We start from the raw sequence: 12944 nt of genomic DNA, 5'->3' as shown, positions 1-12944 counted from the left end.
CCAGGATGCCTTGGGGGTCTCCCCTCCAGATCCCCCGAAGTCTCTGTCCCCCCAGACACGTGGACCCAGCACCCATGGGGTCTTCATGTCCCATCCCTAGAACCCAGGTCGCAGGCTGGGCAGTGTCCGCACACAGTGACCTTGGCCTGTGACCGGTGACCATACCCTGGGCTGTTCTTGGCATCTCAAGGGTTCAGTTCCTCTGCAGCCTTCCTGGGGTACTACTGTTTTTGTGTGGAGCTGGGACTGGTGGGAGCTGTGCAGCAGGGCTAGGGTGGGGGATTGTGGCCGTTGTGTGCTATTTCCCTGGGCTGTGACTATCCCCTCATTTCCCCAGCAGGGGTCCTGGACTTGGTCGCCCAGCTCGGAGCCATGTTGCTCTGGCCTTGCGTGGGTGGAAGCTGGGGAGTGCTGGGGGCAGTCCCTCTGCTTTCCGTGGGCCTCTGGGCTGCGGGGTCCACTGTGGTAGTTACATGGCTGTCAGCAGGAAGCCTGCTCCTTCTTAAAGAGAAAGAAGAGTTTATATGCTTAACACGGAAAGTTGAAGGTTTACTTTCCATATGGCTGAAAGAAGAAAACCAGCATGCCTCAGGGCCTCAGCCACGACTCCACGACTGCTGGGTGTTCACATTGGGGGCGGGTGGCGAGGTGACAACTGCCTCCCAGGTCCCTGCAGGCTTGAGCTCGCTGTTCTCAGGGGCCGACCCCCTGCCTGGGTCTGCTCGAGGCAGAAAGTGGTGCCCCCACAGGAGAGAGAGGAGCTGGGACCCGGGCCGCACAGATCCAGCCGGAACAGGGTCCCCCACTCACCTGCGGAGGGACGAGAGCAAGTCACTCCGGCCATGGGGCAGCCCAAGCCCACCTTCCTCAGGCCCCCCACGGAGCCCAGCACAGCATGGCGTTTTAGCCTTCTTGCAGCCTGTGGCCTCTGGGCCTGGAACCCTGGAATGAAAGGCCAGAGCAGAGGCCAAACGATCCCATCAGTGGGGCTTAGGAAATACTTCTTGGGGTCCTTCCCTACCCAGGCCCACTGCCCTGCTGCCGAGGGACAGCCCAGCTCCAGTATCGGAGGAGCAGCCAACCCATGAGACCCGGCCCCTGCCTGTGCCAGCCCCACTCAGGCCTTTGTGGGGTTTGGGTCGTCAACTCGCCCCGGTCGGCAGTTTCTGCTGCCGTTACGAGCACGTGTACGCTGTGGCTGTGGGCCGGCTTCAAATGCTGTCTCAGCAGAGAACCTCTCTGTTTTCTTTTGGAAGGGAGTTCAGCAAGAAGCCCCCGCTTTTTGTGGGGGTTGGTTGGTTTGTTTTGAGATGGAGTCTCGCTCTGTCACCAGGCTGGAGTGCAATGGTGCAATCTCAGCTCACTGCAACCTCCGCCTCCCAGGTTCAAGCGATTCTCCTGCCTCAGCCTCCCGAGTAGCTGGGATTACAGGCGTGTGCCACCCACACCTAGCTAATTTTTTGTATTTTTAGTAGAGACAGGGTTTCACCATATTAACCAAGATGGTCTCAGTCTCCTGACATTATGATCCACCCGCCTCAGCCTCCCAAAGTGCTCAGCTTACAGGCGTGAGCCACTGCGCCTGGTTGCCCCCGCTTTTTGTTTTTTAAGCCCAGTGGGCTAACAGGGACTCTGGTTCTCCACCCAGCTGGTGAGTACCACAGGGGAGGAGGCCCTTCTCTCTGGGCTGCTGTAGACAGATGACCCTGTAGTGGCTGTGGCCCCTGCTGTGCTGGGGACAAGGGACTTCTCTCTGGCTGTTCTCTTTCCTTTTCCAAGATGGGGCTTCCTGTCTCCTGCCCCACCTAGGCAGAGAGAAAGAGGATTGTGTCCTGTGAACTGTGCAGCTGCACAGGGACCGGTCCCCAGAGTGAGTGGCAGAGGTGGCCATCAGGAGGCCTCGCCCAGCGTTGTGGGACCCACAGGCGACACTGAGCCCCTCTCCTGCCCCTCGCTGTGTCTGTTCCCCCAGTGATGAGGCCAAGAGCGGGACGGCTTATCTTCAGTGACCAGGGAGACGGGCTCCGCTTGAAGCCTGCCTGGGCTGGGTTGAGAGAGAGGCACCCTTGGTTCAGGGCCATGGGCAGCAGTGCTGTGGCCTCGGGCCGCATGGGAGGGCAGTGTGCAGGGCATCTGTGATTGACTCACCGTGCGTGGGCTCCGGTAACACCCGTGAAGTGGGGTCACCGCTCCAGGTTCCCAAGGAGGAAACAGGCTGGTGGAAGCAGCAGCTCAAGGTGGGGGAGCTAGAAGGTGGCAGAGCTGAGACGCCAACTCCTGCCCTGTAGCAGGGAAGCAGCCCCCAGCAGGCAAGACGCCATGGCCTGGCTGGCCCGGGTGCACCTCACAGGGGCCCGTGCTGGCCGGATCGGACATCCGGGGAGCAGACCACGTGGGGCTGTCTAAAAGGAAAGGAACTAAAGTTAAACCTCCCTGGAGGCTCCTCTCATCACCCAGGAACACTGCGTCAGTGCACATGGGGCTGGTGTGTCACCTAGCAGGTACACAGCTGGTTCTTCACCCACAGGACTCCATACCCGCAGGAATCCCCACCTGCAGGATTCCCCACCACAGGACTTCCCTCCCGTAGGACTCCACCCACCCACAGGACTCCACCCACCCACAGGACTCCCCACCCACAGAACCCCACTCACCCACATGGCAGTGAGGACAGGCGGGCTGGGCAGTGCTCACAACAGGCTCAGGGCCCTCGTCTGTGCTGAGCCTGCAGTCTTCAGACCTGGGCCTGCACATTGATGGAGGCATCTGGGCTTGACTGCCCTGCCTGACCCTGGAAACATGTGTCTGGGAGGGGGTCTCTGGACTAAACCCTGCCTGGCCCTGCCCTAGCCACAGCGCCGGCTTCGCTCCGTCCGGCAGCTGCCTGATGTCCACAGGCCCCAGTGCAGGAGCAAGGTGGGGGCGGGGCGGTTGTGGCCCCAGGGAGCCGCCCCTCTGGCAGCCGGGAGCTGCTCATCCCCAGGCCCACTGCCCCCTTGTGAGGGCCTGGACTTAGGAGTGTTCCTCACCATCTTCCCATTTTCATACGGAAAGTACATTGTCAATTAAGTTGCTCCCTTTCTTCCCAGAGAAACTCGTTTCATCCTCCCTCCCCTGTAAAATCCGTGTGACCCGTGGGGCGGGGGAGCCCATGGGGACTTGGGGGCAGTCGTGAGCCGTGGGGTGGCCACGGTAAGAGTGGCATCCACGAGCTTCCTGGGCAGGCGGCAGCAGGGCCTAGGGTTGTGGCTCCTCACCTTGGGCAGGGGAGGGGCTCCAAAAACCCCCTTCACCCGAGGCCTTGGTGTTTAGCGCCTGGTGGGGCTCCGTCTCCTGAGATGAGGCGTCCCAGATCTGTCAGGGCAGACAGGCACCCAGGATTCTTCTGCCCAGCACCCTGAGATGTTTGTCTTCCTTTCCCTAGATGGGCCCAAAAGCACAAGAACTGGAGGTTTCAGAAGACAAGGCAGACGTGGCTCCTGCTCCACATGTATGACAGAGACAAGGTGTGTGCACGGCGGGGCGGGCGCGTCTCCCGGGGGCTGAGGTCTGTGCACACTGGGGCCCTGACAGCGGAAGTCACAGTCTGAAAGGGCCACCCTCAGGGCCCGCTGCAGTGAAGGTCTCCTGGTGCCCTTGTTCTAAGAGAGCTGCATTGCCTCCTCCAGGAGCCCCATCGCCGGCCTTCAGGACAGAAACCAACACAGGAGGACCTTAGGGAGGCCACCTGCCCTTGTGCATGTGTGCCTGTGACGTGTGTCTATACGTGTGTGTGATGTGCGTCTACACATGCATGTGTACATGTGACGTGAGTCTACACGTGTGTGGTGTGTGTCTGCACATGCATGTGTACGTGTGGCGTGAGTCTGCATATTTGTGGTGTGTGTCTGCACATGTGTGTGTGACACGTCTGCACGTGCGTGTGGATGTGTCTGCACATGCATGTGTACGTGTGACGTGAGTCTGCATGTGTGTAATGTGTCTGCACGTGTGTGTATGTGTGACACATGTCTGCACATGCATGTGTGCGTGTGACGCACGTCTGCACATGCAAGTGTGGGTAGCTGTCCTTTTCAGGGGCAGGATGTGAGATGGGGTTTCACAGAATGAAACGAGACAGAATTCTAAACTAAACCCAGCTGCTGGGAGGTGGGCTGGAGCTGCCTGTGTCCTTTGAGGCTGGCGGAGCCCACGGTTCTGCCTTGCCAGCTCTCCTGCGCCCATGTTACTAGAGACCAGGCTTTGCGTGCTCTGTGCATGTGAGCTGAGGGCAGGGCGCGGTTTTCTCTTGCCGTGCCTGTGTTTGCAGACTCTCAGAGCGGGGCAGGCCCACTGGCCCCACTCACAGCCCTGGGACATTCCTGGCATAGCCTGCGGCCGCTTTCATTATTTTGTTGATGTTGGTTTTTTGTGGGCATTTTTGAGACAGGGTCCCGCCCAGGCTGGAGTGCAGTGACATGATCACAGTTCACTGCAGCCTCAACCTCCTGGGCTCAAGCCATTCTCTCTCCTCAAAGTCAGAGGACATGTGCATCCCGATTGTAAGCCCTACTGCATGCTCCTGTCATCATGATACTGGGGTGGGCACAAAGTTGGAAGTAGAAGTGACTGGAACAGCCTAGGGAGCCTGGAAACCCTCAGGCCCGGGGCAGCTGATTCCAGCACGTGGGCCAAGCCCGTTCCACGTGGAGGAAGCTTCTCAACAGAGCCCAGGACAACTGGGTTTCCACGTTTGGCTTTGTTTTTTTTAACCGAAGTTTACATGGTTTTATTTATATGTTACTATTACCAAAAGTAAACTTTATACAAAAATTTTTATACAGAAAAATAATCCTTGGTTAGGCAAAGCCATTTATATGTGTGTATACACACACACACACACAAAGTATCTTACGCTGTCATAAACATATTTATAAACACACAAATGTGCATTTTACTTATCCGTTTTTATTCCACATGTAACCGTACATATTTACAAATATGCTAATACTTAATGCATGCGGCCCCCAGCTTCACACCATATGCAAAAATTAACTCAAAATGGATGAAAGACTTAAATTTAAGAGCTAAAACCAAAACTGTTACATGAAAACCTAAGAGTCCATTTCATGACCTTGGGTGAGGCAACGGTTTCTTAAATGTGGCTCTAGAAGCACAAGTGACAAAGGAAAAGGTCGAGAAAGCATCCTCATCAGGATCTAAGACTGTGTAGCGGGGCATGGTGGCTCACGCCTGTAATGCTAGCACTTTGGGAGTCTGAGCCGGGCAGATCACTTGAGGTCAATAGTTCGAGACCAGCCTGGCCAACATGGCAAAACCCCGTCTCTAGTAAAAATACAAAAATTATCTGGGTGTGGTAATGCTTGCCTGTAATCCCAGCTACTTGGGAGGCTGAGGCAGGAGAATCGCTTGAACCTGGGAGGTGGAGATCGCACCACTGCACTCCAGCCTGGGCAACAGAGCAAGACCAGCTCAAAAAAAAAAAAAAAGAAAATGCATCTAAAACTTTGCACTGCATACAGAACTAGCCAGAAAGTGAAATGGTTGCTCCAGAGTGGGAGACGTTTGCAAGTCCCACATGAATGAGAACTCTGCTAACTCAATAATGAAGAGAGCCCGGTTTTGAGAGCTGCTGCCACAGGGACCTGAGGAAACCCGTCTGCAGAGCAGATTTGCAGGTGGCCGGCGAGCCTGCGCAGAGGAGCCCCCACCACCAGCAGACAAGGGTCAGGCCACCGAGAGATGCCACCTGGCCACTGCCACCCTGAGCGGAAAGAAAAGCACTCCAAGTGCCAGAGCATACGTAGCTTTTTGTTCCGAGTGCACATTTTATCACGGCCTACCCGTTTTATTTTTGTCATGTTTTCTCATTTTTCTGAGGATTTTTACAATGTTTTTGAAATGTCCTTCTCCCCGCGCGGCTTCTGTTTTAGCCACACGTTGATTCAGTGTTCTCTCTGCTTCTAACAGGTGTTTCTTCTTGCAGCATCTGGGGCAGGGTCTGTGGCCAGGCCGCCTGCTCCCTCGGGCTGCGGTGGGAGGACGGAAGCCTGAGGCCAGGGTGTCCTTGGCTGCAGCATCTTGTCTCCTGCTGCTCAGTGGCCCCGCCCTGCCCTACCCGACTGACTCCGTCTCTTCCCTGTCAGGTTCCGGATGAGCACTTCTCCACCATGCTGGCCTACCTGGAGGGGCTGCAGGGCCGGGCCCTCGAGCTGACGGTCCAGAAGGCAGAAGCTCTGATGCGGGAGCTGGACGAGGAGGACCCCGATCCCCTCCTGCCGGGGAGGGTCCAGCGCATCCGGCAGGTGCTGCAGCTGCTCTCCTAGCGGGTTCAGCGCGGGACGGGGCCACTGCCCAGCGCAGGGCGGCCTCGGACCACACAGGGTGCAGCTCCTCTGGCAGTGGGGGCCAGGATCACCAGCACCAGAGCCTCACAAGGGCCCCTTCTGTCCTCCAGACCCTCCTTGGCCGGAGACAGTTGTGACAGTGACGACGGGTTCAGTGCCTTCAGCACAGAGCATGGACGCTCTGGAATCACCCAGACACCTGGCCTTGGAGGGGCCCTGGAGCCCTGGGAATCTGCTTGGGAGGGAAATGTCTATTTTTCCAGCAGGAATATTTTAGAGATTGGGCCACGCTGGCTCCTCCTGCCAGCTGCAAACCTGCACCTTCCGCCTGATTCCCCATCCCCCTGCGTGGGCTGCATTCCTGGTCCCCTGCCCGCGTCCATCCAGGGGCCTGGCTGTTGCCTGTTTTCCTTTGACCCCACACAGCCTCAGTGCTGGTCATGGGGAGTCCCTGCTGGGGGCTTGTGGAGTCAGATCACATACCTGTGCAGAAACCGTCTCTGTGGCCGCATTTGAAATAAAACACGACCCACCAGGGGCCGTGGGTCCTGCTCTGCCCGGTGCGTCCCCTGCCTGTGGACTGCAGAATGCGCGTCCCCCATGCCAGCGCGTCCTCCATGCCAGCGCGCCCCGGGCTGAGACCCTGTCTTTAGTGGTGGCCATCCCAGGATGCCATTCATAGCTCTCTGTGTGTGGCGTTCCTGGCCGTGGGTGCTGGCTGACCACTTGCGTTCAGGCCGGCCGTTTCCCAGCGCTGGCAGTGACTGACCCTGCCAGGAAACACACTTGGGCCACACAGAATCGAGCCACACACTTCCTGTTCCCAGCAGCCTGTGGTCCCCAAGTGATGTGAGGTGCAGCGGGGCATTGAGAGGGCCATGGTGACCACAGAACTCTGGGCAGCTGCCATGGAGGGCCAGGTGGCTATGGCAAGGAGGTCCATGCACCCCTCCCTGCGAGGCCAAGTCTGTTCCTGGCCATGGCAAGGAGGTCCGTGCACCCCTGCGAGGCCAAGTCTGTTCCAGGATGGGCCCCGGGGAGGGCTGAGTCCAGCGGCTCCAGCCTGGGCGTCCCCAGAGCAGACGCCCAGGTGCTGCTGCCCCAGAGCTCCCTGCTGCCTGGCTCAGGTTGGGGGTTTGTGCTGCCATCTCAGTGCTCCCCCAACTGACGGTAGAGCAGAAAAGTAGCTGCAGCCACCACCTGGCAGCCTTGGGACGCTGGCTCAGGCCCTGAGTGCCCCCTTGAGTGCCCCGCCCCCCAGCAGAGCTGCTGAGGCTGAGGTCAGGCTGCCTGGCTTGGTTGCCCCTGACCCACAGAGCTGCATGCAAGCCGGGAGGTGGGAGCACGGCCTCACCACCGTGAGAGCAGTGAGGCACAGGCTCCAGGCTGTCATCCTGGGGAGGGCTTTGGGCTTCTCGGGGCCTGTACCTCAGAGCGGTGACTGACCTCACTGTGACCCACAGACGTCTACTGTGACTTCCATCTTAGCTCCCTTAAGACACCCAGGGCTGGGCTAAAATGTGGTCCAAGCTGAGGAGCTGGGTCCATACATCGGGGGGGTCTGGGCAGGTCTGGCTGACTACTCAGGCCGTCTCTATGTGGGCATCGAGACTCGGGGCTGGAGGAGACCCTAAGGACCGAGTCCCCAGGTCTTCTCTGTACCCACCAAGCTGTGGGAAGGCGATGAGGCTGTTTGCTCTTCTGTGACCAGCAGCCAGCCCCGTCTCACCCACCGTTGGGGCCAAAATTCTGACCACCCACAACACAGGCCTTGCTGTGTGCACCGCATGGGCCCAGGATGGGCCTTGCCAGCAGCAGGCGAGGAGTTCAGCCCCTCCTGGTGCCAGTCAGGTGAACTCACAAACAGGAAGGCACGTTGCACAGCACGAACCTTCAGATCGGCGAGGCGGTGCCTGGGATCCAGGTCCTGGCAGCACAGCTCTGCAGAGAAGCTGCTCGGAAGGGTCCGTGGCCAGCCCAGCAGTCAGGGTGCTCAGCAGCCCCTATGCTGGGAGGCACCTTAAACACCAACAGACAGTAGAGGCAGACCCGCAGAGTGCAAAGAAGGGCTGCAGCCTACAGAAGGCAGGGCTGATAGATCCGGAACCATGGCTCTGAGCTTCCCAGCAGCCAAATCAGAAAGGGAAATGTGATGGGTACTGCTGAGTCCTCACCGACAGTTAATGGGAAGAGTTCTTGAAGACCTGGGCCTCCCTTCGTCAGCACAGATGCTCCTCTGACACCGGCTGGGGAGTGCTGTCTTGTCAAGGGTCCCCACCTCTGTGGGTCGTACGGTGCCAAGCTCCTCAGGGCTCCCTGGCAAAAGGTGCCAAAGGGTGGTGCGGAGATGTCACCTGGGACGCAGCTCAGAGAACCATGCAATGCCCTGGGGTCTCCCTACCCCATGCAGGTCAGTGAGGGCACCCACCCATGCAACCGCAAGGGCCAACCACATGGGGCCACCTGTGCTGGGGCTGTGTGTGCCGGAGAACGGGCTGTGAGTCCCTGTCTCGGCTGGCGCTTGTGCGGGACTCCTGAGCCAGGAAGCGTCCGGCTAAGGAAGCCCCACCTTAGCCTGGAGACGACCCTCACATCCATCCCTTACATGTGTGCCTGGGCAAGTGCTCCTCACGGTGGAGAGGGCAGCTGCTGACCCGCAGCAAGCCAGGTGGTGGATTGAGATTTGTGCCAAGTGAGGGGCCAGACTTCAGTGCGGGTATGCGTGCTGTTCCTTCGCATATGTCCAAGGCCATAAGTGATGGGCTGTGACAAAGCATCTGGGCAGAGCTCAGGGAGGAATGTCCCTGCAATGAGTACGTAGGCGTGTGCAGGTGTCAGAACCACCAAACCACACACTGATAACTCATGCCGGGTGCGGCGGCTCAAGCCTGTAATCTCAGCACTTTGGGAGGTGGAGGCGGGAGGATGGCTTGAGCTCAGGAGTTTGAGACCAGCCTGGGCAACATGGCTAAACCGCCCTCCTGCAAAAAATTAAAAATCCGGGGGTGGTGGCATGTGTCTGTAGTCACAGCTACTAGGGAGGCTGAGGTGGGAGGATGGCTTGAGCCCAGGAGGTTGAGGCTGCAGTGAGCATTGATTACGCCACAGAGCAAGACCCGACATCTAAAATAAATTTTTTTTAGGGCTGGGTGTGGTGGCTCACGCCTGTAATCCCAACACTTTGGGAGGCCACGGTGGGCGGATCACGAGGTCAGGAGTTCGAGATCAGCCTGGCCAACATGGTGAAACCCCATCCCTACTGAAAATACAGAAATTAGCCAGGCATGGTGGTGGGCGCCTGTAATCCCAGCTACTCGGGAGGCTGAGGCAGGAGAATCGCTTGAACCCGGGAGGTGGAGCTTGCAGTGAGCAGAGATTGCACCACTGCACTCCAGCCTGGGTGACAGAGTGAGGCTTCGCCTCAAAAATAAAAAATTTTTTAAATAATCAAAAGGAACACTGGAAGTCAGAATCACATTTCCCATGGGGGTGAGCAGATCTGTGTGGACGGGCTTTCTGGGGCAAAGGGGCCTCCCTGACATTGGGGGGGTGAACACTTGTCAGAGCAGCACTGAGACCTGAGGAAACCATCCCCTGCCCCAGCCCACCCAGCCTCTGAGGAAGCAGCCTCTGAGCAGTTTGTTACAGGATTGACGTCTGACAAACAGCTCACACCGGGTGCTGCCTGCTCACCTCCACCAAGAATGACAGGTTCGGCCACTGAATCACCCTCAGAGCACTTTCCTCCCTCCAATCCCGCAAGACAGTGGCATCTTTTTAGAAACAGGGTCCCACTCTCATACAGGCTGGAATGCAGTGGCATGCGCTCTGCTCACTGTCACCTCCACCTCCCAGGCTCAAGCGATTCTCCTCCCTCAGCCTCCCGAGTAGCTGGGGCCACAGTTGCTACCACTGCACCCGGCTACTTTCTGTATTTCTTGTAGAAGTGGGGGCTCACTGTGTTGCCCAGGCTGGTGTCAAACTCCTGGGCTCAAGCGATCCTCCCGCCTCGGCCTCCCACCGTGCTGGGATTCCTTCCAGCGTGAGCCACCGTGCCTGGCATTTATTTCTGGATGACTCGGTGCCCAGTGTTCACATCCCAGAGCCTCAAGCTGACCTTCCAGCCCGGACCGGCGCTATCTGCTCCCCACTCCTCTCCCTGGAGCCCCGGACGCCTCCAGCTGGGCTCGCTCTCTCCCTGCCTGTCCCTGCACAGATCAGGTGGCGCCACCTGCCGTCTGTCCAGCTCCTCAGCTCCTGCTCCGGTCACAGTCACGCGCTGGTCGGGTGCCGTGCGCCACGCGCCCTCCAGTGGCTCCCAGGGATCAGGCTCTCCACCGCGCGCTCCAGCTGCCGTCCCCCTGCCCTGCCTGGGTCAGGCCACCCGGCCTGCCCACCGGGACCTCAGAACTGCCGGTACCCTTGCTGGCTGCACGGGTTTCACAGATGATAAAGCTGAGCGCAGCCTCAAACCCTGAATAACCATCAAAGTTAAGATCCTTCAGACTCTTCCAAGCCTCACCTCATCATCCGTGGCCCAGCAGTCCAGAGCCACGGGCCACCCACCCGCTTGTTAGGCAGCGGCAGCTACGCGATGTACTCTGACCTCAGACACCCCAGGACTTTGCTTAGATTTCACAAGGGACTGGGTGCAGGCAGGAGGGGGTGGAATTTGGCCAGTGATGGGCCTGCCTCAGGGCATTTTTGAGACCTGCCTGGAGAGAGCTGGGCGCTGGGCTGAGCTGTCCAAGTCCCGCTGCCCTCTGAAGCCTGGTGAGCCCACCCAGCCCTGCCATCATCCTGCCTCCTTGCCCCTCACCATCCAAGGGGGGAAGAAGAACCCCGCCCTGAGGGAGCCCCAGCCATCACGGGGAGAGCCCAGGTCCCAGAGTGAGGCGAGCTTCCAGCCTCTGGGTTCCCGGCCAGAGGTTTCCCGATGGGGGCTGCCCACTCCGAGGGAGGAGCTTCAGGACATCTGAACCAAGACCCCCACCACACTGGACGCCGCCCCCAGCCCCTGCATGTGTGTGCCCTGCGGGTGTGGGTGAGCGGTGGCGTGGCAGCTCCCTTGGGTCACTTGGGTTCTGTTTAACGGCATCTCCGTGGGTAAAGCTTGGCCTCCTCCTAAGCCCGGCCCTCCGAGCTTGCTGTGGGAGGTTTGCAGATGACTCGGGGACTGTGGTTTTGTTTTACCTTGACTTAGGAGGGTAATGGGAGGCCCGTGTGGCCCGGCTGAGGGCCAGCCTCAGACCCAGAAGCAGATCTGGGGCCGAGAGCCGCCTGCCCACCCCAGGAGGGTCCTCCCCTGGAGACCGAGAGGTGGGGGGTGCAGGGGCCAGGGTCGGCGTCCCCCCTGCTGCTGAGGACAGACGTCCGGGGAGCAGCTCAGCCCCGTCGTGAGCCATGGGGTTCAGGGTGTCTGCCTCTCCCGTGACATGTGGGCACCGTGATGTCCGCAGAGGCATCTCCCGAAATCCACGCGCAAGAAGTTGGGCTCATGGGCTGTCCCACCCCGAGTTCTCCAGGACCCTTGAAAAGGACCCGTCTGCAGGTGCGTGGATAAAGCAGCACCAACCCCCTCCCCACTCACCCGAGGTCCCCAGAGCCCTCACACCCACAGACCCAGGAAGGAGAAGGGCTGGGGCGGGACTCGGAGCGGCTGTCCCGAGTCTGTCGTCTCCCGAGACAAGAGTGGAGCTTCAGCCTGGGAAGATGAGGAGACTCTGGAGGTGACGGTGGTGGCTGCACAGTGCAGCGAATGTGGCTGTGCCCCTGAACTGTGCACTTAAACATGGCTGATGGTGAATTTTCTGTATGTGTGTTTTATCACAATTTTTAAAAATGCCAACAAGAAAACACTTGGAAATGAAGCGTAGACGTCCATGCCAAGCCCCAGCGTTTCCCAGCAAGCCTCCGGGATGTGCCTGCGCACCCCGCCAGCAGCCTGAGTGCAGCTATGAGAAACGGGGGCACCCAGGTCTGCCCGGTCGAGAAGGTGGCACCTCTGGGTTCGGGTCTCACGTGGCCCCTCCCTTCCCTCCCCCCACCCCACACCCCTGCCCATGCCCCTGGGCACGAGTTGAAGGAGATTTGACACCTGCTCACGCTGTTTTCACTAAGCTAGGCTTGTTTACACTTGAGAATGAGGCGTTTGGACCGCCTAGCTTGGGGGGCCCTGGCTGCACCCCGTGGAGGAGGCCTGTGATCTCGCTGAGTTGTTTCTTCCCGGGTGAGATGGGGTGAGAGGTCTCGTGAGTCGGGCAGGCGGGGTCAGGGATGGAGTCAGGGTTGGGGTTACATTTGTCTTAGTGCTTTGAGGGGAAGCTCAGCCATCACTCATACCCCTGCACTTGGCATCCCTCACGTCGGCTGGGCCTCCATGAAGCGGGGCGGGAAAGGGTCAACGTTTCCTCCCCACGTGGGCCGGGGGCTCCCCTGGGCCCGCGGAGATGAATACCCCAGGCCAATGTAAGGCAGGGGCATGAGGGTCCCCTGCGGGACCGGGAGGGCGGGGCCTGAGTCCTCCACCCCACCCAGGAGGCCCTGACAACAGCTGGGAGGGACTCTCCACAGCCCTGCCCTGGAATGTTCCGCACC

General features: G+C 59.2%; 2 protein-coding genes across 2 annotated transcripts in view; both read left to right on the top strand.

The window, feature by feature from the left end:
• The window catches only part of C3H7orf50 (chromosome 3 C7orf50 homolog), a 125790-nt gene extending 118886 nt beyond the window's left edge, over positions 1-6904 (top strand). The window contains 2 exon segments of the mRNA NM_001193747.2: positions 3425-3506; positions 6147-6904. Coding sequence (NP_001180676.1) covers positions 3425-3506; positions 6147-6326 — 262 coding nt within the window. The 3' untranslated portion in view covers positions 6327-6904.
• Positions 1-12944, top strand: part of PRKAR1B (protein kinase cAMP-dependent type I regulatory subunit beta) — a 482327-nt gene that overhangs the window by 17633 nt on the left and 451750 nt on the right. The gene's annotated exons all lie outside the window — the stretch shown is intronic.

Source organism: Macaca mulatta, chromosome 3, assembly GCF_049350105.2.
Source record: "Macaca mulatta isolate MMU2019108-1 chromosome 3, T2T-MMU8v2.0, whole genome shotgun sequence".
NCBI lineage: Eukaryota > Metazoa > Chordata > Mammalia > Primates > Cercopithecidae > Macaca > Macaca mulatta.
This window is presented reverse-complemented; position numbering and strand designations above follow the sequence as displayed.